The sequence below is a fragment of the Hemiscyllium ocellatum genome, chromosome 46 (assembly GCF_020745735.1).
Source record: "Hemiscyllium ocellatum isolate sHemOce1 chromosome 46, sHemOce1.pat.X.cur, whole genome shotgun sequence".
In the NCBI taxonomy this organism is placed as follows: Eukaryota; Metazoa; Chordata; class Chondrichthyes; order Orectolobiformes; family Hemiscylliidae; genus Hemiscyllium; species Hemiscyllium ocellatum.
In genome coordinates this window covers 5663667-5687331 of record NC_083446.1, presented here as the reverse complement: position 1 = coordinate 5687331, position 23665 = coordinate 5663667, and the positions used below count along the sequence as shown (strand labels likewise).

Genomic DNA, 23665 nt, shown 5'->3' with positions numbered 1-23665 from the left:
GGTGGAGGCTGGTACAATTGCAACATTTAAGAGGCATTTGGATGGGTATACGAATAGGAAGGGTTTGGAGGGATATGGGCCGGGTGCTGGCAGGTGGGACTGGATTGGGTTGGGATATCTGGTCGGCATGGACGGGTTGGACCGAAGGGTCTGTTTCCATGCTGTACATCTCGATGACTCTAGTTCATGTAGTAAATATGGACTTTAGCAAAGCTCTTGACATTGTCCCATGTGGGAGACTGAGAAGGTTAAGGCACGTGGAATTGAGGGAAACTTGGTGAGATGTATCAGAAACTGGCTTAGTAAGAGGATACAAAAGGTAGCGGTAGAAGGTAATGTGGATTAGATTTTATAGATTCATACAGTGCAGAAAGAGGCCCTTCGGCCCATCAAGTCTACACCAACAATTAACTCAACTGTGACGTTTCCCAGTTCCACTGAGAGGCTGCAGACATTAACTATACAGTAAATGGAAAAGCCCTGGGAAAACGATGTACAGAGAGATCTGGCTGTTCAGGTCCATTGTTCCCTGAAGGTTTATCCCATTTGGAATACTGTGTACGGTTCTGGTCGCCACATTACCAAAAGGATGTGGATGCTTTGCAGAGGTGGTTCACTGGGATGTTGCCTGGTATGGAGGGAGCTACCTGTGAGGAGAGGTTGAGTAAATTAGGATTATTTTCATTAGAAAGATGGAGGTTGGGGGGGGGGGACCTGATCGACGTCTACAAAATCACGAGAAGTAGAGACAGAGTGGATAGCAAGACGCTCTTTCCCCAGAGCGGGGGGACTCGATTACTAGGGCTCACAAGTTCAAAGTGAGCGAGGAAAGGTTTAGGGGAGATATGTGTAGAAAGTTATTTACACAGTGAGTGGGGGGGGTGCGTGGAACATGTTGCCAGCAGAGGTGGGCACAATAGCGTCATTTCAGATAGATCTAGGCAGATACATGAACAGGCAGGGTGCAGAGGGATACAGACCCTTAGAAAATAGGTGACAGGTTTAGATGGAGGATCTGGATTGGTGTAGGTTTGGAGGGCCGAAGGGCCTGTTCCTGTGCTGTAATTTTCTTTGTTCTTTGTACCACTAAAAGTGAACTAATCCCAATTTTCTGCACCTGTCCCATATCCTTGAATGTTTTCCCAGTTTCCAGTCAGAGGCTGCAGGCATTAATTGGATTTTTCCTTGCACCCAGTAAACACGTTAAGTTTCCCAACTCCACTGGCTATTACCCAATTAATGGTGCAATTTAGCTACGACTCCAACTAAGTACCCAACGTTCCTCTTCGAAGTTCTGCTCAGGGAACATCCTGGAGTTGAATTATAGAGTCATAGAGATGTACAGTACGGAAACAATGCGTCCATACTGACCAGATATCCCAACCCAATCTAGTCCCACCTGCCAGCACTTGGCCCGTATCCCTCTCAACCCTTCCTATTTATATCCCCATCCAGATCCTTTTAAGTGTTGCAATTGTACCAGCCTCCACCACTTCCTCTGGCAGCTCATTTCACACATGCACCACTTTCTGTGAGAAAAAAAACTGCCCCTCAGGTCCCAACTAGATCTTTCCTCTCTCACCCTAACCCTATGCCCTCTAGTTCTGCACTCCCCCACACGATTTCTCTCTCTCTCATGTCTGCGGTGTGATCTAATCGATGATTGTGGGCGGCACGGTGGCACTGTAGTTAGCACTGCTGCCTCACAGCGCCAGAGACCCGGGTTCAATTCCCGACTCAGGCGCCTGTGTGGGGTTTACACATTCTCCCCGTGTCTGCGTGGGTTTCCTCCGGGTGCTCCGGTTTCCTCCTACAGTCCAAAAATGTGCAGGTCAGGTGAATTGGTCTAAATTGCCTGTAGTGGTAGGTGAAAGGGTAAATGTAGGGAATGGGTATGGGCGGGTCAGTGTGGACTTGTTGGGCCGAAGGGCCTGTTTCCACACTGTAAGTAATCTAATCTAATCTAATTATTTCATCCTCGACATTGATTGGCACCGCATCCATAAGCATCCACGCTCCCTCCACCACTGACGCTCAATAGCAGCAGTGTACCTGCGAACTCGAGTCTGTAGCTTGCCACCTTATCAGAAGCAGCTCCCCTGTACCTTGCCACATTCAATGCTAACTGTCTGTGTTTGAAACATAGCCTGTTCTGCATTTAACCCCTTTACTTCAGGATGTGCCTTCTGCAGGCAATCCTAATTCCTCGTTGGTTACAAGGTCTCAGGTTGCCTCTCTCCCATAAAACATCTTGTTTTACTTTTTTGTCATTTATTCATTTGTGGGATGTGGGCATTATGGCTGGACCCAGTATTTATTGCCCGTCCCTAGTTGCCCCCTTGAGAAGGTGGGGGAGGAGGTGAGCCGCCTTCTTGAACCGCTGCGGTCCACTTGCTGTGGGTTGACCCACAATACCCTTATGGAGGGAATTCCAGGATTTTGACCCGACAGTGAAGGACCGGGAAGATCTTTCCAAGTCAGGATGGTGAGTGGCTTGGAGGGGAAGTCGGAAGATGGTAGGGTTCCGATGTACCTGCCATCCCTTGTCCTTCTAGATGGAAGTGGTCATGTGTTTGGAAGATGCTATCTGAGGATCTTTGAATTTCTGCAGGGAATTTTGTAGATGATGTACACTGCTGCTATTGAGCGTCGGTGGTGGAGGGTGTGTGGATGCTTATGGATGTGGTGCCAATCGTTCGGGGGGGTGCTTTGTCCCTGGATGTTGAGAGTTGTTGGAGCTGCCAGGGACAAGTGGGGAATATTCCCTCACCTGGTAGGTGGTGGACAGGCTTCGGGGGGTGGGGAGTCAGGAGATGAGTTACTTGCTGCGGGATTCCTAGCTGCTACATTTGTGTAGTGAGTCCAGTTGAGTTTCTGGTCAATGGGATGCCCCAGGATGTTGATGGGTGTGGGGGTGGGGAGGGAGGGGGTGGGGTTCACTGCTGGGAGCACCACTGAATGCCAATGGGCTTTGATTCCTTCTTCTCGAAGACGGCTAATTAGCCTGTTGCTTTGAATTCCGTCGCTCTCCTTGCCCCTTTCCTCCGGGGAACCGTTTTATTTCGGAAAGAGCCGTTGCTGGTTCTTTCGATCCGTGAAGTTATTAACATTCTGAGGTTTACGTTGTCAAAGCCCCCAGTGGTCAGTCTCACTGCAACCCAAGCCCTGCCATTCCTGACATTGTGACAAAAATGGAGGCTTGTAGAAAAAGTTATCAAAATCCCCCAATGTCCCTGATTAGTTTCAGGCCTACAGGGAGTGCAGACCAGGATCCTGTACTGTCCAGTGAATATTATGGAGTACACATAAATATTCAAGCTACAGACCATTATGAACCATCAACATATCAGCAAGTAAAACTGCCTCTCCACTGACAGACACAAAGGTGTAATGGATAAGGGAAACGCTGCTAAGGTAGTTCCTGTCTGAACGGTTCACTGAGATGACCTACTGCTCCATGCTTCATTTGCTTGTACGAGGCACAGGGTGACTGGTTCGCAACCTATGAAGTCTCTGACCTATTGGGTAAGGGCTACAGCTTACAACAGTAAGAAACTGGCTTTCTTAAGGTCTCAGGTTTCCCAGAGAGAAGAGCAGCTCTGGAGGTGCGATGGCTTCTGATCCTAATGTCCACCCCCACAAGCTCCTTGGCTCGCAAGGAGCCAATCACCCAGCTGGGCACTATTCCCCAAGACCAATCAGCTGCCAGCTAATCTGCGGATCACACACCGCTCTGTGACTCCATCTCATCTGTGACTGAACCTCACCCCACTGCTCGAACAGGCAGCTGTGTAACCGCCGCCGACAAAGAGTCTTGGATTGCTTGCGCCTTTTATAAAATGGCAGCGCTCCTTTCCACACAAGCCGTGGTTTCTCAACCATGTTTCAGTCTGCAATCAGGAAAATATTTTTAAGGGGAGAGATTTGAAAACGGCGTGAGGGTATTTTTTTTCTAACACGGAGGGACGTGCTGTGAACTTCCTGAGGATGCGGATACAATTCCAGCACTGAAAGGACATTTGGATAGGTACGTGAATCGGAATCATTTGGAGGGATATGGGCCATAAGTGAGCAGATAGGACTAGATTAGTTTGGGTGCGCTGATTGGTCTGTTTCCTTGCTGTATGCCTCTGTATGGTTTTCTTTCTAAGGAATGATCTTTCATTCCTTTTCAACGGAGTTTGAGTGATTCAGACTGCGTGAGGGATTTGGAAAAGGGCAGCTTGATGACTGGGCCCAGGGGTATGGGAGGGGGCGTTGATGTGGGGGCAGGTAAGGAAGGGCGGGAGAACTTTACCCCACCGTCTGCCACTGACTGTGTTCCCTCCCCCCAGGTCTCCAACATCATCGGCCGGTCCCTGGTGATCGACAGCGGTGAGGATGACTTGGGCAGAGGTTCCCACCCTCTGTCCAAGGTCACAGGCAACTCTGGAGAACGGTAGGTGGGCAGCGTCTGGAAGGGCAACTCCTCTTCTCTCTGCCCGCGGTACCTGGCATTGGGGAGGGCCCAATGTTAAACTGACACTCGAGGGGTTCAGGGGGTGCAGAGAGAGCTTTACTCATAATCTGGTGTCAGATTAAAAGGGAAGAGGGAGCTTTACTCTGTATCTAACCCTGTGCTGTCCCTGTCCTGGCAGTGTTTGATGGGGGGACAGTGTAGAGGGAGCTTTACTCTGTACCTAACCCTGTGTTGTCCCTGTCCTGGGGAGTGTTTAATGGGGGACAGTGTAGAGGGAGCTTTACTCTGTATCTAACCCCGTGCTGTCCCTGTCCTGGGGAGTGTTTAATGGGGGACAGTGTAGAGGGAGCTTTACTCTGTATCTAACCGTGTGTTGTCCCTGAACTGGCAGTGTTTGATGGGGGACAGTGTAGAGGGAGCGTTACTCTGTATCTAACCCTGTGTTGTCCCTGAACTGGCAGTGTTTGATGGGGGACAGTGTAGAGGGAGCTGTACTCTGTATCTAACCCCGTGCTGTCCCTGTCCTGGGAGTGTTTGAAGGGGGACAGTGTAGAGGGAGCTGTACTCTGTATCTAACCCCGTGCTGTCCCTGTCCTGGGAGTGTTTGATGGGGGACAGTGTAGAGGGAGCTTTACTCTGTATCTAACCCCGTGCTGTCCCTGTCCTGGGGAGTGTTTGATGGGGAATGTGTAAAGGGAGCTTTACTCTGTATCTAACCCCGTGCTGTCCCTGTCCTGGGGAGTGTTTGATGGGGAACAGTGTAGAGGAAGCTTTACTCTGTATCTAACCCCGTGCTGTCCCTGTCCTGGGGAGTGTTTGATGGGGAATGTGTAGAGGGAGTGTTACTTTCAGTTTAAAAGAGTAAAGTAGGCTTTACTGTGCGTGTGAGGACGTCGTGCTGCCCATGCCCTGTTTTTTTCCTGTTCCTCACTGATTATTCTCCCATTTTAGTTTGGCCTGTGGAATTATTGCTCGATCGGCCGGACTGTTCCAGAATCCCAAAAGGATCTGCTCGTGCGACGGAGTGACCCTCTGGGAGGAGCGGGATCGGCCAATCGCAGGGACGGGTCGCAAGTCCCAGGATCCGCCCACGGCAAACCTCTGAACCAGAGTCCACCCTGGTCCCAACAAACCCCCACGCCTCCCTCCCTCACACCCACCACACACCCCACCCCAAAAAAAACATGGTGACCAGCTTCCAATCAGATGGCATGCCGGAATCTTCTAGAAAATGTGTTGTCCTCCTCTTGGGGGGAGGGAGGGGGAAGGGTTCTGAGGCGAATTGTAGCTCTCAGACCCTACCAACCCCTGACCCCCAGCCTGGATGTGACCTCCATGCGGGGTCAATGGCACACCTCGCAGGAGGCGGTGGCCGTGGTTACTCAAATGCAACCGTGGCAACTGCGCCTGAGAAAGCCCGCCATTGGCTGCGGGCACTCGTCATGGGTGCAAAGTCGCTAGGCGCTATAGAAATGTAATTCTCACTTTAAAATTTGAAATGGCCAACGAGGTTGAGAGTGCCAGGCTTTGTTGCGAGATTTTGATTTCCGACTAACCATTCCAGCCCCACTGTTTCAAGGGGGGGTCAGATTTAATAATTAATCTTCGGTGCTGTTTGAAGTGATTAAATTTGGAATCGAGCTGATGCTTCCTGTCTTAGAGTGACTCTCAACAGTCACAGTACAATAAAGTTCAGCAGTGATTTGAAATTAAATCTGCCTCTCCTTCACTCTGACTGGATTTACTGGGGCCCTGGGTCAATGCTGAGGGAGTGCTGCGCTGTCGGAGGGTCAGTGATGAGGAAGTGGGCACTGTCTGAGGGTCAGTGCTGAGGGAGTGGGCACTGTCGGAGGGTCAGTGCTGAGGGAGCGGGCACTGTCGGAGGGTCAGTGCTGAGGGAGTGCCACACTGTCGGGGAGTCAGTGCTGAGGGAGCGCCGCACTGTCGGAGGGTCAGTGCTGAGGGAGCGGGCAATGTCAGAGGGTCAGTGCTGAGGGAGTGCCGTACTGTCAGAGGGTCAGTGCTGAGGGAGCGGGCAATGTCAGATGGTCAGTGCTGAGGGAGTGCCGCACTGTCGGAGGGTCAGTGCTGAAGGAGCGCCGCACTGTTGGAGGGTCAGTGCTGAGGGAGTGCCACACTGTCGGAGGGTCAGTGCTGAGGGAGTGCCACACTGTCGGGGAGTCAGTGCTGAGGGAGTGCTGCACTGTCAGAGGGTCAGTGCTGAGGGAGCGGGCACTGTCGGAGGGTCAGTGCTGAGGGAGTGGGCACTGTCGGGGAGTCAGTGCTGAGGGAGCGGGCACTGTCGGAGGGTCAGTGCTGAGGGAGCGGGCACTGTCGGAGGGTCAGTGCTGAGGGAGTGTCGCACTGTCAGAGGGTCAGTGCTGAGGGAGTGGGCACTGTCGGAGGGTCAGTGCTGAAGGAGTGGGCACTGACGGAGGGTCAGTGCTGAGGGAGCGCTGAACTGTCGGAGGGTCAGTGCTGAAGGAGTGGGCACTGACGGAGGGCCAGTGCTGAGGGAGCGCTGAACTGTCGGAGGGTCAGTGCTGAGGGAGTGCCGCACTGTCGGAGGGTCAGTGCTGAAGGAGTGGGCACTGACGGAGGGTCTGTGCTGAAGGAGTGGGCACTGACGGAGGGTCAGTGCTGAGGGAGCGCTGAACTGTCGGAGGGTCAGTGCTGAGGGAGTGCCGCACTGTCGGAGGGTCAGTGCTGAAGGAGTGGGCACTGTCGGAGGGTCAGTGCTGAAGGAGTGGGCACTGACGGAGGGTCAGTGCTGAGGGAGCGCTGAACTGTCGGAGGGTCAGTGCTGAGGGAGTGTCGCACTGTCAGAGGGTCAGTGCTGAGGGAGTGGGCACTGTCGGAGGGTCAGTGCTGAAGGAGTGGGCACTGACGGAGGGTCAGTGCTGAGGGAGCGCTGAACTGTCGGAGGGTCAGTGCTGAGGGAGTGCCGCACTGTCGGAGGGTCAGTGCTGAGGGAGTGCCGCACTGTCGGAGGGTCAGTGCTGAGGGAGCGGGCACTGTCGGAGGGTCAGTGCTGAGGGAGTGTCGCACTGTCAGAGGGTCAGTGCTGAGGGAGTGGGCACTGTCGGAGGGTCAGTGCTGAAGGAGTGGGCACTGACGGAGGGTCAGTGCTGAGGGAGCGCTGAACTGTCGGAGGGTCAGTGCTGAGGGAGTGCCGCACTGTCGGAGGGTCAGTGCTGAAGGAGTGGGCACTGACGGAGGGTCAGTGCTGAGGGAGCGCTGAACTGTCAGAGGGTCAGTGCTGAGGGAGTGCCGCACTGTCGGAGGGTCAGTGCTGAAGGAGTGGGCACTGTCGGAGGGTCAGTGCTGAAGGAGTGGGCACTGACGGAGGGTCAGTGCTGAGGGAGCGCTGAACTGTCGGAGGGTCAGTGCTGAGGGAGCGGGCACTGTCAGAAGGTCAGTGCTAAGGGAGTGCCGCACTGTCGGAGGGTCAGTGCCGAGGGAGTGGGCACTGTCGGAGGGTCAGTGCTGAGGGAGCGGGCACTGTCCAAAGTGCTATCTTTCAGGATGTGACATCCAACCAACACTCCGTCTGCTTTGTAGCCTGTGGCTGGAAGCTCCGTCAGCTCCTGCTGGAAGTCTCGTTGCTCATGGTTGAGGAATCCTCCCAGGAAGTGATTACCTGAGTCCACCTCCTGAGTAAATCCTGTTACTGTTTGTGGCATCACACTCCCTGCATTCAGAAACATGACCCGAGTCCAAACATCGTTGGCGATGTGTCATTGCCCATGGTGCCAGGTCAATGCAAGTGACAATCCTCTGGGAGAGATGTTGATGGATAACACTGCGGTCATTTTCTCTCATAGCCTAAATTCGTGCCCCCCCCCACCCATATCAGGGATTGCCTGAGCCAGCAGATGCCAGGCTTGAGTTGCAAGGGTTAAGCTTAATAGAACCTTCGGAATAATTGGCACCAAGCATTCCCACTTCTCCGTAATGATATGTCAGCCCGCTCCCCATCAATCCCAGCTCAGTTTGTGAATTGACTCTGCGCTGATGTTAACCCCTGTCAACAGTAGGCTGGTGTTTGCCAGTTCCTCCATCTCTCCTCAAGCGCAGATTTAACCCCTCCCCTTCTCCTCGACTTTCTCAATCGTTACACAACCTGACCTCGGGCCGGAGGGAAGGGAACGCTATAAATGCAGAATGGGCTGCAGTTCCGGGTCTGAGTGAGTGTCTCAGGCAGCACCATGGACATTAAACTGCTCCAAGTGGCTCTCGCCATCTCCTTGTCTGTCTCCAGCTCTTCCTGTGTGGAATTGGTAAATCAATAGGATTTGGGCCGCAAGGGTTCCTGCAGGAGACACGGACCAGGGTGGGCCAGGGGGCTTTTGTGGTGGTCAGGCTGGTGTATGTCGCTTAGATTTCGACCCCTGGCTTTCAAACAGGGTGGTCAGGCAAGGTGTAGGGAGAGGAGAGATGTCAGATCATGTCCCTGCTCCTGATCACTGCCCAGTGATCCCCAGGGTTAGAGAGAGAGAGGGGGAATCAGACAGGGTCTCTGCTCCTGATCGCTGTCCAGTGATCCCCAGGGTTAGAGAGAGAGGGGGAATCAGACAGGGTCCCTGCTCCTGATCGCTGTCCAGTGATCCCCAGGGTTAGAGAGAGAGAGGGGGAATCAGACAGGGTCTCTGCTCCTGATCACTGCCCAGTGATCCCCAGGGTTAGAGAGAGAGAGGGGGAATCAGACAGGGTCTCTGCTCCTGATCACTGCCCAGTGATCCCCAGGGTTAGAGAGGGGGGAATCAGACAGGGTCTCTGCTCCCTGCCCAGTGATCCCCAGGGTTAGAGAGAGAGAGGGGGAATCAGACAGGGTCCCTGCTCCCTGTCCAGTAATCCCCAGGGTTAGAGAGAAAGGGGGAATCAGACAGGGTCTCTGCTCCCTGTCCAGTAATCCCCAGGGTTAGAGAGAGAGAGGGGGAATCAGACAGGGTCCCTGCTCCTGATCGCTGTCCAGTGATCCCAAGGGTTAGGGAGAGAGAGGGGGAATCAGACAGGGTCCCTGCTCCTGATCACTGCCCAGTGATCCATAGGGTTAGAGAGAGAGGGGGAATCAGACAGGGTCCCTGCTCCTGATCACTGCCCAGTGATCCCCAGGGTTAGAGAGAGAGGGGGAATCAGACAGGGTCCCTGCTCCTGATCACTGCCCAGTGATCCCCAGGGTTAGAGAGAGAGGGGGAATCAGACAGGGTCCCTGCTCCTGATCACTGCCCAGTGGAAATCTCTCGATGATGTTTAAATCTCTCACTTTCCTATCAGATAACTGCCCTGTCTGGCTGCTGGGCGAACGAACTCAATTCTACAATGCAGATCAAGGTGTCCGACTCCGGGTTAATAACTGGTTTGTACTTCTCCAAAGTGTCAGCATCGGCACAGCCTGCAAAAGGGACTGTCACTGGGTATCAGCAAGATCTCGGCAATCCCACCTTTGGGTTTGTAGTGAAATGGATCACAGGTAACCCTGGATATTTATTTAACCAATCAATTCTCCTCAGGCAACAGTCGGTCTTTCGTTTATCCAAATTTTACTCTTCACCTCTCGACAGGTCCAAAGGCGCGGGAGTGAGTAAACAGGAACAGACCCCTTAGCCGTTCAGTCCTACTATCCCATTCAATAGGCTGATCATTCCTCACTCAGTCTCCTGTTCCTGCTTTCTCCCTTCGTACCTTTTGATCTGTTTAGCCCCAAGAACTCGATCGAACTCCCTTGATGAGAACATTCACTGTTTCAGCCCCAACCCCTTTCTGTGGCAGAGAATCCCACAGGCTCCCCCCCTCACCCCCCACCCCATTCCCTGGGGGAAGACATTTCTCCCCATCTCAGTCTGAAATGGCCCCCACCTCATAATCCGTCGACAGTGACCCAGCAAGTGACTATCCCCCCCTAGTCCAGGAACTCCCCACATACGTTCGAGACACCACCCAGGCCCTCCACCTCCTCCAAGACTTCCGTTTCCCCAGCCCCCAACGCCTCATCTTCACCATGGATATCCAGTCCCTCTACACCTCCATCCGCCATGACTAGGGCCTCCAAGCCCTCCGTTTCTTCCTCTCCCGACGTCCACCGACACTCTCATTCGTTTGGCCGAACTGGTCCTCACCCTTAACAATTTCTCCATCAAATCCTCCCACTTCCTCCAGACCAAAGGGGTAGCCATGGGCACACGTATGGGCCCCAGCTATGCCTGTCTCTTTGTTGGCTACGTAGAACAGTTGATCTTCCGTAATTACACCGGCACCACTCCCCACCTCTTCCTCCGCTACATTGATGACTGCATTGGCGCCACCTCGTGCTCCCGCGAGGAGGTTGAGCAATTCATCAACTTCACCAACACATTCCACCCTGACCTTAAATTTACCTGGACCATCTCTGACACCTCCCTCTCCTTCCTGGACCTCTCCATCTCCATTAATGACGACCGACTCCCACAGCTACCTGGATTACACCTCTTCCCACCCTACCTCTTGCAAAAATGCCATCCCGTATTCCCAATTCCTCTGCCTCCGCCGTATCTGCTCCCAGGAGGACCAGTTCCACTACAGAACATACCAGATGGCCTCCTTCTTTAGACACCACAATGTCCCTTCCGACATGGTTAAAGAAGCCCTCCAATGCATCTCGTCCACATCCCGTACCTCCACCCTCAGACCCCACCCCTCCAACCATAACAAGGACAGAACCCCCACCCATTGCTCACCTTCCACCCTACCAACCTTCGCATAAACTAAATCATCCGCCAACATTTCCGCCACTTCCAAACGGAACCAGGGATACATTTCCCTTCCCCACCTCCATGACTACCTGGTCAGGTCCATGCCCCCCTCCAACGCACCCTTCTGTCCTGGCACCTTCCCCTGCCACCGCAGAAATTGCAAAACCTGTGCCCACCCCTCCTCCCTCACCTCCATCCAAGGCCCTAAAGGAGCCTTCCACATCCAGCAAAGTTTTACCCTCCATAGCTCCCGATGCATTGGGGAGACTGGACGCCTCCTAGCAGAGCGCTTTAGGGAACATCTCCGGGACACCCGCACCAATCAACCCCACCGCCCTGTGGCCCATTTCAACTCCCCCTCCCACTCTGCTGAGGACATGGAGGTCCTGGGCCTCCTTCACCGCCGCTCCCTCACCACCAGACGCCTGGAGGAAGAACGCCTCGTCTTCTGCCTTGGAACACTTCAACCCCAGGGCATCAATGTGGACTTCAACAGTTTCCTCATTTCCCCTTCCCTCATCTCACCCTAGTTCCAAACTTCCAGCTCAGCACTGTCCCCATGCCTTGTCCTACCTGCCTAGCTCCTTTTCCACCGATCCACTCCACCCTCCTCCCTGACCTATCACCTTCATCCCCTCCCCCACTCATGTATTGTACTCTATGCTACTTTCTCCCCACCCCCACCCTCCTCTCACTTATCTCTCCACCCTTCAGGCTCTCTGCCTTTATTCCTGATGAAGGGCTTTTGCCCGAAACGTTGATTTCCCTGCTCCTCGGATGCTGCCTGACCTGCTGTGCTTTTCCAGCACCACTCTAAACCAGACTCTGGTTTCCAGCATCTGCAGTCATTGTTTTTACCTCAAAATGCTGTCCAGCCAAGCTAAGGTTATGTGTCTGTTACTGTTTTTTAATTCTGTCGCTGTCGGATTAAACCCCAGGGCTTGGTCGAGATCATCAGAAGCCGTGCTCTTGACATTTGTATTTCTGTTTTGATCTCTTGTCACTCACAGTCCCAGGCAGTATCAGCGTCTGGACTGGACAGTACTTCATCATTAACGAAAAGGAGACTTTGATGACCATGTGGTTACTCAGGCGAAGTGTTTCGACTTCAAAAGACAACTGGGACGCAACCTGGTAATGATTTTTACGAATAAACTGTCTCTCTCAGGCCCAGGTCCTGTCAGAATCTGACCGAGTCCCATTCAGGCTGGTTACCCTGTCTTCAGGGTGGCACGGTGGCTCAGTGGTTAGCACTGCTGCCTCACAGCACCAGGGTCCCAGGTTTGATTCCAGCCTCGGGCGACTGTATTCTCCCCGTGTCTGCGTGGGTTTCCTCTGGGTGCTCTGGTTTCCTCCCACAGGACTGGCTGTGCTAAATTGTCCCATAGTGCCCAGGGATGTGCAGGTTAGGATGGATTGGCCGTGCTAAATTGTCCCATGGTGCCCAAGGATGTGCAGGTCGGGGTGGATTGGCCGTGCTAAATTGTCCCATAGTGCCCAGGGATGTGCAGGTTAGGGCGGATTGGCCGTGCTAAATTGTCCCATAGTGCCCAGGGATGTGCAGGTTAGGGTGGATTGGCCGTGCTAAATTGTCCCATAGTGCCCAGGGATGTGCAGGTTAGGGTGGATTGGCCGTGCTAAATTGCATTAGCCAGAGGGAAATCAGTTCCTCTTTGGAGGGCCGAAGGGCCTGTTTCCACACTGTAGATAATCTAACCTGTAGCCTAGGGGCCTGCAGATAGTGGGAGAGATCACAAAAGCCTAAAGTCTGGTACAGTATTGCATTTCTAGACATCCCAACTCCTCCCCACCCTCTTTCATCAAAAAGAAGCACAATCATTTTCAAGCTAGCAAAAAAATCTATATCGTCCCCAAACCAGCACTCCCACAGCACTCATGCCAGAGTGCCTGTATCTAACAGCTCGTTGGTATAAAGCTCTTGTGATATCAAGGTTTGGGCTGGAAATGCAGATAGCTACAGGAAGACGTGATCACATTTACACATACTCAGCCTTGAGCGATCACTTCAGGGTTTGATCCAAACACCTCTGCTCTGGGATTAACACAAACTTTTCATTTTAAGGCAATGTAGTTCACTACTTAGCTTTCCTTATGCAGGCATTAGTCAGCTGTCTAACCCCATGCTGTCCCTGTCCCTGGGGAGTGTTTGATTGGGGGCCAGTGTACAGAGAGCTTTACTCTGTATCTAACCCCGTGCTGTCCCTGTCCTGGGAATGTTTGATTGGGGGTCAGTGTAGAGGGAGCTTTACTCTGTATCTAACCCCGTGCTGTCCCTCTCCTGGGGAATGTTTGATGGGGTACAGTGTAGAGGGAGCTTTACTCTTTTTCTAACCCCATGCTGCTCCTGTCCTGGGGAGTGTTTGATGGGGACAGTGTAGAGGGAGCTTTACTCTGTATCTAACCCCGTGCTGTCCCTGTCCTGGGGAGCGTTTGATGGGGAACAGTGTAGAGGGAGCTTTACTCTGTATCTAACCCCGTGCTGTCCTTGTCCTGGGGAGTGTTTGATGGGGGGACAGCGTAGAGGGAGCTTTACTCTGTATCTAACCCCGTGCTGTCCCTGTCCTGGGGAATGTTTGATGGGGAACAGTGTAGAGGGAGCTTTACTCTGTATCTAACCCCGTGCTGTCCCTGTCCTGGGGAGTGTTTGATGGGGGGACAGCGTAGAGGGAGCTTTACTCTGTATCTAACCCCGTGCTGTCCCTGTCCTGGGGAGTGTTTGATGGGGGACAGTGTTGAAGGGGCTTTATTCTGTATCTCACCCTGTGCCGGGGAGTGTTTGATGGGAACAGTCTCTCTCTGGTTGTTCCAGGACTGGGATGGATGTGTTCCATCGTAACAACAAGGCTTGTAAACATGACGACGGTGGGACTGTATCTCCGGACGCTGGATCTGGCACAGGCTCCAATGAATTCAAATCTTTCTGTGGATTCCCTGAACCCGGGAAGGTCTCTCATCCCCCATAACAGAAGTTCATTAAAGAACCGAGTGGTTAAATACTTGTGGGCTGCGTGTTCCTGCCTTATCTCCAGTATTTCATTGACATGAAAACCTACATGGTAACAGGGCCCCCTGGGAACAGGAGAGTACAATAGGAATAGGAGAGATGAGGTGGATGGATTACTTCAATACACAGTGAGAGAGAAATAAGGTTGGTCTTTACACCGAACGCCACAGACAATCCCAAACCGGGCACAGGAACAAAAGACAGGCACAACAACAACAACCACCACCTGCATTTGTTTGGCACCGTTCCTGCACCACCGCCACCATCACGAGATGGTTAGAAAACAAGAAACCAAACAGACAGGTGCAAAGCTCAGGTCCACAGGGGTAGGTTTCCAGGGCACTTCTCCCACAAGGGGGAGCGGGAAGATGGGAGGGGGGGTTACAGAGATGGGGAGGGGGTGTATGGGCTGGAGGGAGTGACAGAGATAGGGAAGGGCTGTAGGGGCCACAGGGGGTATAGGGGCTGGAGAGGGTTACAGAGATTGGGGGGGGGGGGCTGGAGGGGGTGACAGAGATAGGGAGGAGGTGTAGGGGCTGGAGGAGGTTACAGAGATAGGGAGGGGGTGTAAGGGCTGGAGGGGTTGACAGAGATAGGGAGGGGGTGTAGGGGCTGGAGGGGGTTACAGAGATAGGGAGGGGGTGTAGGGGCTGAAGGGGGTGACAGAGATAGGGAGGGGGGTGTAAGGGCTGGAGGGGGTTACAGAGATAGGGAGGGGGTGTGGGGGCTGGATGGGGTGACAGAGATAGGGAGGTGGTGTGGGGGCTGGATGGGGTGACAGAGATAGGGAGGGGGTGTGGGGGCTGGAGGGGGTTACAGGATAGGGAGGGGGGTGTAGGGGCTGGAGGAGGTTAAAGAGATAGGGAGGAGGTGTCAGAGCTGGAGGGGGTGACAGAGATAGGGAGGGGGTGTGGGGGCTGGAGGGGGTTACAGAGATATAGGGAGGGGGTGTAGGGGCTGGAGGGGTTACCGAGATAGGGAGGGAGTGTATGGGCTGGAAGGAGTGACAGAGATAGGGAGGGGGTGTAGGGGTTGGAGGGGGTTACAGAGATAGGGAGGGGGTGTGGGGGCTGGATGGGGTGACAGAGATAGGGAGGGGGTGTGGGGGGTGGATGGGGTTACCAAGATAGGGAGGGAGTGTATGGGCTGGAAGGAGTGACAGAGATAGGGAGGGGGTGTAGGGTGTCACAGAGATTGGGAGGGGGTGTTGGGGCTGGAGGGGTTACAGAGATAGGGAAGGGGTGTAGGGGTTGGAGGGTGTGACAGAAAAAGGGAGGGCTTGTAGGGACTGGAGGGGGTGACAGAGATAGGGAGGGGTGTATGGGCTGGAGGAGGTGACAGAGATAGGGAGGGGGTGTAGGGACTGGAGGAGGTGACAGAGATAGGGAGGGGGTGGTGGGTGTTGCAGAGATAGGGAGGCGGTGTAGGGGTTGCAGGTGTTTGCAGAGATATGGATTTGATTCTCTGTTATAAACACATGAAGGTATGAATGAGCATCTGGCAATGGGCACTTGTTTGCTCTGGCCTGCTCCCCCCCCAGTGTGTAAGATCACGGCTGGTCTGATTCCTCTCATTCCTGCCTCCTCTTCCATCCTGCTCTGTCAATTACCAAGATATCTCCCTCTGCCTTCGGTGCATTCCTGGCTATTGCTTTCCACCTATGTTTGGGATGAGAATCCCAATGATCAACGACAGACTTGTTCTCCACATTGTTTCCACATTTTAGACTATAGTTCCAGGTTTCATTTCAAATTGGAATTGAACCTGGTCTGTTGGCATCCCTCTGCACTTTAGAGCAGCTGTCTAGTAACTGACCCCTTAACACAGGATACCAATGCAACACACTGGTTCAATTCACCCTCCATTTCCTCATTTTCCATCCTTAATTTTCTGGACTCCAATATTTTTCGAACCACACATTTCGGGGAAGAGAAAGGCTTCACTCATTTACTCCTGATTAATAGCGAATGTTTAGAATTAAAGGATGTACCGTTTAATTTGTTCACTGATCGTTAATCGTTTGTTTGCCACTTGGAGTCATAGAGCCACACAGCACAAAGTGACCTTTCAGTCCAACTCATCCGTGCTGTCCAGATATCCTAAATCAATCTAGTGCCAATTCCCAGGATTTGGCCCATGTCCCTCTAAACTCTCCCTATTCACCGAGTCATCGAGCAGACCATTCGGCCCAACCAGTCCATGCCAAACTAAACAATAATCCCTAACTAAACTAGTGTCACCTGCCTGCTCTTTGCCTACATCCCTCCAAACCCATTCCGACTCCTGTCATATGAAATCAGCTTTTTCCTGGCTCGCTGAATAAATCCAGTGCGGGCTTTTGTTTTTGCTTTAGAGACTGGTCACGAATAGGCATTAACTATCCAAGAGATTAAATTAATATTTCGCATTTTTGAGCTAATTTCCGGAAATTTCAAGGCCCGGACAAAGGAATCGAACCGAATGAGGGAAGTGGGAGTGATTAAAGCAGTATTTGACCGAGCACAGTATTTAGCCTTCATCGGGAGAGGGTTTGAGTACAAGAGCAATTGTGCCTTCCTGTAATTGTTTGCTGGCCTTTGTGAGACCACTCCTGGAGTACTGTGTGCGGTTTTTATCTCCGAATCTGAGGAAATATGTTCTGGCAATGGAGGGAGTTCAGGGAAGGTTTCCCAGTCTGATTCCCAGGATGGTAAGACTGACTGACTGAAGAGAGACTCTCAATCAGTTAGCACTTTCTTCACTGGAGTTTAGAAGGATTTATTTGCGGGAGGGGTGGGGGGAGGCGTTGGCAATTTTAACAGCAAAATTGGAGGTGTAGTGGACAGCGACAAAGGTGACCTCAGAATACTCCGAAATCTTGATCAGATGGGCCGAAATGTGGAAGATGGAATTTAATCTAGATACATTTGGAAGGCCAAATCAGGGCAGGACTTATACACTTAATGGTAAGGTCCTGGGGAACAAAGAGACCTTGGAGTGCAGGCTCATAGCTCCTTGAAAGTGGAGTTGCAGGTGGGTAGGATAGTGAAGAAGGCATTTGGTATGCTTTCCTTTATTGGTCAGTGCATTGAGTATAGGGGTTGGGAGGTCATGTTGCAGCTGTACAGGACATTGGTTAGGTCACTTTTAGAATCCTGCATTCAATTCTGGTCTCCCTGCTACAGGAAAGATTGTGAAACTTGAAAGAGTTCAGAAAAGATTTACAAGCACGTTGCCAGGGTTGGAGGATTTAAGTTACAGGGAGAGGCTGAACAGGCTGGGGCTGTTTTCCCTGGAGCGTCAGTGGCTGAGGGGTGACCTTATAGAGTTTACAAAATTATGAGGGGGCATGGATAGTATAAAGAGGCAAAATCTTTTCCCTGGGGTGGGGGGAGTCCAGAACTAGAGGGCATAGGTTTAGGGTGAGAGGAGAAAGATATAAAAGAGATCTAAGGGGCAACTTTTATATGCAAAGGGTGGTACGTGTATGGAATGAGCTGCCAGAGGAAGTGGTGGAGGCTGGTACAATTGCAACATTTAAGAGGCATTTGGATGGGTATATGAATAGGAAGGGTTTGGAGGGATATGGGCCGGGTGCTGGCAGGTGGGACTAGATTGGATTAGGATATCTGGTCGGCATGGACGGGTTGGACCGAAGGGTCTGTTTCCGTGCTGTATATCGCTATAACCATATAACTCATAGAAACCTAGAAAATTCGAACTGAACTTGACAGAGTCAAGGTAGGGAGGATTTTCTCAATGACTGTGGAGTCTAGAACAGAGGGTTACACTTTAAGGGTACACTGTCGGCCATTTGGGACTGAGATGTGGAGAAATGTCTTCACCCGGAGAGTGGAATTCTCTTCCACAGAAAACTGTTGAGGTCAAAACACTGAATGTTTATGAGCTGGAGTTTGACGTAGTTCTGAGGGCTAAAGGGATTCAAATGGTAGGGGGTGGGGGGGACAGAATGTGAATGGAGAACTGAGTTGGTGATCCATGGTCATGTGGAACAGCGGAACAGACCTGAAGGAACTCCAGCTCTTCTTTCCCATGTGGGAACAAGGAGACCGAGCAGAATGAGAGAGTGGGCGTCAGGAGGGAAGGTCTCCGCTGGTTAGGAAGAACAATGCTTAGAACAATGCTCAAGTCCTTCCCAGGACACCTCAGGGAATGAACAGCTTGAATGAATGAATGAATTGATTGTCACGTGTACCGAGGCACAGTGAAAAGCTTTGTCTTGTGAGCAATACAGGCAGATCACAGAGTTAAGTAACATCGATAGTAAATTATAGGTAAACAGCAGCAAAAACAAAGGTACAGGTAAATGTTTGTGAGTCCATTTAGTATTCTAACAGCAATCAGTAGAAACTGTTTCAAAACCGACTTTGGTGTGTGTGTTCAGGCTTCTGTACCCTCTCCCCGATGGTAGGGGTTGTGGAAAAACATTCCCAGGGTGGGATGGGTCTTTGAGAATGCTGGCTCCCTTTCCTTGACCCTGGTAGATGGATTCTATAGAGAGGACGTTGACCCTTGTCATTGTCCGGGGAGAGTTCCCCACTCTCTGTAACCGTCTCCGATCTTGAATGGTACAGTTGCCATACCTGGTAGTGATACACCCAGACAGAATGTTCTCAATGGGGCACCTATAAAGGTTGGCAAGGGTATTCGCCATCATGCCAAATTTCCTCAGCTCCCTGAGGAAGGAGAGACGTTGTTGGGCCTTTGTAACCAGTGCATCCACATGAAGAGTCCAAGAATGCTTGTTGTGGATGACCACTCCCAGGAGCTTGACACTCTCCACTCGTTCCACCTCTGTGCTGTTAATGTGTAATTGGGGGGGGGTCATGAATAACCACCTTCAGCAGCTACTTCATCAATGGCCTCCCCTCCATCGTAAGGTCAGATGTAAGGGATTGATCGTTGCATAATGTTCAGCATCATTTAAACTTCTCAGTCACTGAAGCAGCTCAGATCCACATGCAGCGAGGTCTGGACCCCCCTACTGACTTGAGTTGATAATTGACAAGAAACAGTCACACTCTAGAAATGTGGTTACAAAGATGTGCAACACACATTTTATGACCATTCGGAAATTTGGATTTATACTTTAGAGGACTTTGGTTTCAGTTCTGTGAAGATTACGTTTTTTTTAATGTGGTCAAAAACTCATTTGGATCAGTGAGCCAAACACATAATTTCCAATACCGTCTTCACTTTATTTTAAGGGTCTGGCGGGATAATTGATTAAATGTTTATACTTGGCAAAAGTGATGAAGGGCTTTTGCCCGAAACGTTGATTTTCCTTCTCCTCAGAGGCTGCCTGAACTGCTGTGCTTTTCCAGCACCACTCTGATCTAAATGTTTATGACAAACTAGGCCGAGGGCTCCTTAGATTTGACTTCAGTTCAGAAGAATTGGGTTCAAGTACATCATTCTTTAAAGTTTGCATCACAGGGAGGTTAAGAAGGCGTTTAGCAAAATTGCCTTCATTGATTAGATTACTTACAGTGTGGAAACAGACCCTTCGGCCCAACAAGTCCACACCGACCCGCTGAAGCGCAACCCACCCATACCCCTACATTTACCCCTTACCTAACACTACAGGCAATTTAGCATGGCCAATTCACCTGACCCGCACATCTTTGGACTGTGGGAGGAAACCGGAGCACCCAGAGGAAACCCACGCAGACACGGGGAAACTCCACACAGTCTGTCGCCTGAGTCGGGAATTGAACCCGGGTCTCAGGCGCTGTGAGGCAGCAGTGCTAACCACTGTGCCACTGTGCCGCCCTCAGTCCTTTGAGTGTAGGAGTCGGGACGTCATGTTGGGGTTGTACAGGACATTGGTGAGGTCTCGTCTGGATCACTGTGTCCAGTTCTGGTCACCCTGTTACAGGAAGGATATTATTAAACTGGAGAGGGGGGTCAGGAGAGATTTACTGGGATGTTGCCAGGAATGGAGGGCTTGAGATGTGAAAATAGATTGGATAGGCTGGGACTTTTTTTTGTAGGAGGTTGAAGGGTGGCCTTATAGACGTTTAAAAACTCATGAGGGGCATGGATAAGGTGAATTGCAGGGGTCTTTTCCCCCAAAGTGGGAGATTTCAAAACAAGGGGGCATAATTTTTAAGGAGAGAGGCGAAAGATTTAAAAAGGACGTGAGGGGCAACATTTTTGACACAGAGAGAATCAACTTCCTGAGGAAGTGGTGGATTGTGGGTACAGTCACAATGTTTAAAAGATGTTTGGATAAGGACATGAATAGGAAAGGGGTTGGAGGGATAGGGGCCAGGAGCAGACAGGTGGGACTGGATTAGTTTGGGATTATGGTCGTCATCGACAGGTTAGGCCGAAGGGTCTGCTTCTGTACTGTATGACTCTACAGTTGGGAGTTCAGGTCAGAACAGCAAAAGAATCATGTTTAATTTCAAAAGAACAGTTCCCATCTTGGCTGAAGAGTTTTAATTTGTCAGATCTGTGTAGGAATTTTCAAATTGCCAGAACTGAAGTCATTAAACTCTTTCACCAGGTCAAGAACGAAACAGGAACTAATCAGACAAGTAAGAAATTAGAATTGAGACAGGAGTAATATTTTTCTGGCATTATCTGTAAAGTTACATTGGTGGGAAAAACACACAACTTTGTTTAATTATTTATATTGAGATCTTTCTAAACGTTCATACATAGCTTTGTAAAAAAAAAGTTCTTCTGTGTAATAAACTTGTGTTCTTGCGTGAAAGATCATTGGCAGCCTCATCTGAATACTGACCAACTGTAGCAGCCTCCTACCTGCTGAAACACAGATAGGTTGCTAACTTGCCAAACAGCAAGGAATGCTGGGTACATTGGCCAAGTAAAACCGAAATCCCAAAACCCATACAACCAGAGCAAACACAGCAGGCAGAGGCTAATAATATTAGCATAATGGAAATGCAACAGTTATTCAGCACAGGCATACCCCCCAAACACTTAACCACGAAACAAAGGAGAGGCCAGACGAAAGGCGCTGGGTCCTGCTACACAAAGAAAGAGATGGTAGCAAGTCATCCAAATCACTGACACTGATTCAAACTACCTGATGAAGGAGCATCGCTCCGAAAGCTAGTGCTTCCAATTAAACCTGTCGGACTATAACCTGGTGTTGTGTGATTTTTGTAACTTCAAACTGTTAAGGATATCTCCCTGTTTGACCAGAACGACAGAAAATTCCGAACAAAAACATCTAAAAAGTCCAGAAACAGAGTTCAGCTGCAGACCTCCCTCTCTTGGAATCATCTGAGACCCTCTGAGGAGGCTACCTTGGCAAGAGGCATGGACCAGCTGACTATCCAGAGAGAGAGAGGGAGGGGAAAGAAGGCAGCTTTGCAGAGCCACAGATAGACAGACAGAGAGAGAGAAGAAAGCAGCTTTGCAGAAAGAGAGAGAGAGAGAGACTGTGTAAATTTACTCAGGCAGTATTGTAGCCTTAAGGGGCCGAATGAAGTTGGGGATAGTATTGTTTAGTATTAAAGATTACTGTAACTTTGTTCCTAATAAAGTTGAGGAGAAAGTGAGGTCTGCAGATGCTGGAGATCAGAGCTGAAAATGTGTTGCTGGAAAAGCGCAGCAGGTCAGGCAGCATCCAAGGAACAGGAGATTCGACGTTTCGGGCATAATCCTGAAGAAGGGCTTATGTCCGAAACGTCAAATCTCCTGCTCCTTGGATGCTGCCTAACCTGCTGCGCTTTTCCAGCAACACGTTTTCAACTCCTAATAAAGTTGGGATTGTTTCACATTGGTACTGACTTGTGTGTGTTTTGATTTGACCGCTTTGGTATTGTAGGACCCTGTGCAAGTTCATTCATAACCCTCTGGTCGGAGTTGTCTTGTAACTTGTTTAAAGAGGAATTGAACAACGCAACCATATTGCACAGAAACAGTCCCTTCAGTCCACACCAGCACACTAGTCAACCTCCAAAATTAAACTTACGGTGTATCAAGACAGGTTTCACTCTGGGATCTGACCTATCTGGAATTATCATTAACTGGGAGCAAGCTGAGTGCAAAGCCCTGGTCGTGACCATCTCCAACTAGACAGAAATTAACTGTCACCCCCTTGACATTCAATAGCGTTACCGTCATCGAATCCCCCCGTTATCCACGTCCTGGGAGTTATCATTGACCAGAAACTGCAGCCTTAGAAATACTGAGTACCAAAATAATGTGAATCCTCCAGCAAATCACTCATCTCCTGACCCCCCCAACCCCCACCCGCCCAAAGCCTGTTCACTATCGACAAGGCACAAGTCAGGAGGGTGAGGGAATACTCCCCACTTGCCCCTCGATGCGGGGGGCAGCTCCAACAACGCTCGAGACGCTTGAGACAATGAGAACATTAAAAAGGCATCTGGATGGGTTCATGAAGAGGAAGGGTTTAGAGGGACATGGGCCAACTGCTGGTGAATGGGACTGGATTAATCTGGGAAAGCTGCTTGGCATGGATGAGGTGGACTGAAGAGAACAAAGGATTGGATAATGGTCAGCCTGACAGAATGGATGGCGGCTAATGGGAGACTGTTTGTGGCTAACCATGGGTAGTGTGTAATAGCAGGCCATCTGATAACAGTTACAAAAGGCATCTGGATGGGGATCGGAATAGGAAGGGTTTGGAAGGATCTGGGCCAAGTGCTGGCAAATGGGACTAGATTGGATTGGGACATCTGGTCAGCACAGACGGGTTGGACCGAAGGGTCTGTTTCTGTGCTCTATAACTCTCAGGCCTGCTGGAGACCAAAAACAACCTGTGGATGCTGCAAGTCAGAAACGAAAACAGAAATCATTGGAAACGCTCAGCAACACCAGGGTCCCAGGTTCAATGGGGTGGCACAGTGGCTCAGTGGTTAGCACTACTGTCTCACAGCACCAGGGTCCCAGGTTCAATGGGGTGGCACAGTGGCTCAGTAGTCAGCCCTGCTGTCTCACAGCCCAGGGTCCCAGGTTCAATGGGGTGGCACAGTGGCTCAGTGGTTAGCACTACTGTCTCACAGCACCAGGGTCCCAGGTTCAATGGGGTGGCACAGTGGCTCAGTAGTCAGCCCTGCTGTCTCACAGCACCAGGGTCCCAGGTTCAATGGGGTGGCACAGTGGCTCAGTAGTCAGCCCTGCTGTCTCACAGCACCAGGGTCCCAGGTTCGATTCCACTCTCGGGTGACTGTCTGTGTAGCGTTTGCACATTGTCTGCCTGGGGTTTCCTCCGGGTGCTCCGGTTTCCTCCCACAGTCCAAAGACTGGAATGGATTGGTCATGATAAGTTGCCCATAGGTTAGGTGTGTCATTCAGAGGGAAATGGGTCTGGGTGGGTTACTCTTTGGAGGGTTGGTGTGGACTGGTTGGGCCGAAGGGCCTGGTTCCACACTGTCGGGAATCTAATAAAGCTCTGCTGAGAGAAATCGAGAGTTAACGTTCCTGGCTCGGGTGACCCCCTTCCCA

General features: G+C 51.2%; 2 protein-coding genes across 2 annotated transcripts in view; both read left to right on the top strand.

Moving 5' to 3' along the window:
* LOC132836093 (copper chaperone for superoxide dismutase-like) overlaps window positions 1–6158 on the top strand; it is a 31868-nt gene extending 25710 nt beyond the window's left edge. The window contains exons 7-8 of the mRNA XM_060855352.1: window positions 4335–4438; window positions 5411–6158. Coding sequence (XP_060711335.1) covers window positions 4335–4438; window positions 5411–5564 — 258 coding nt within the window. The 3' untranslated portion in view covers window positions 5565–6158. The remainder of the gene's footprint in view (window positions 1–4334; window positions 4439–5410) is intronic.
* A 2481-nt stretch (window positions 6159–8639) lies between these two features.
* Window positions 8640–14207, top strand: LOC132836337 (avidin-like). Its single transcript, XM_060855781.1, has 4 exons — window positions 8640–8739; window positions 9737–9932; window positions 12201–12324; window positions 14021–14207. The coding sequence occupies exons 1-4, from the start codon at window positions 8668–8670 to the stop codon at window positions 14172–14174; spliced, it is 546 nt and encodes a 181-aa protein (XP_060711764.1). The 5' UTR covers window positions 8640–8667; the 3' UTR covers window positions 14175–14207.
* Window positions 14208–23665: the final 9458 nt, after the last annotated feature.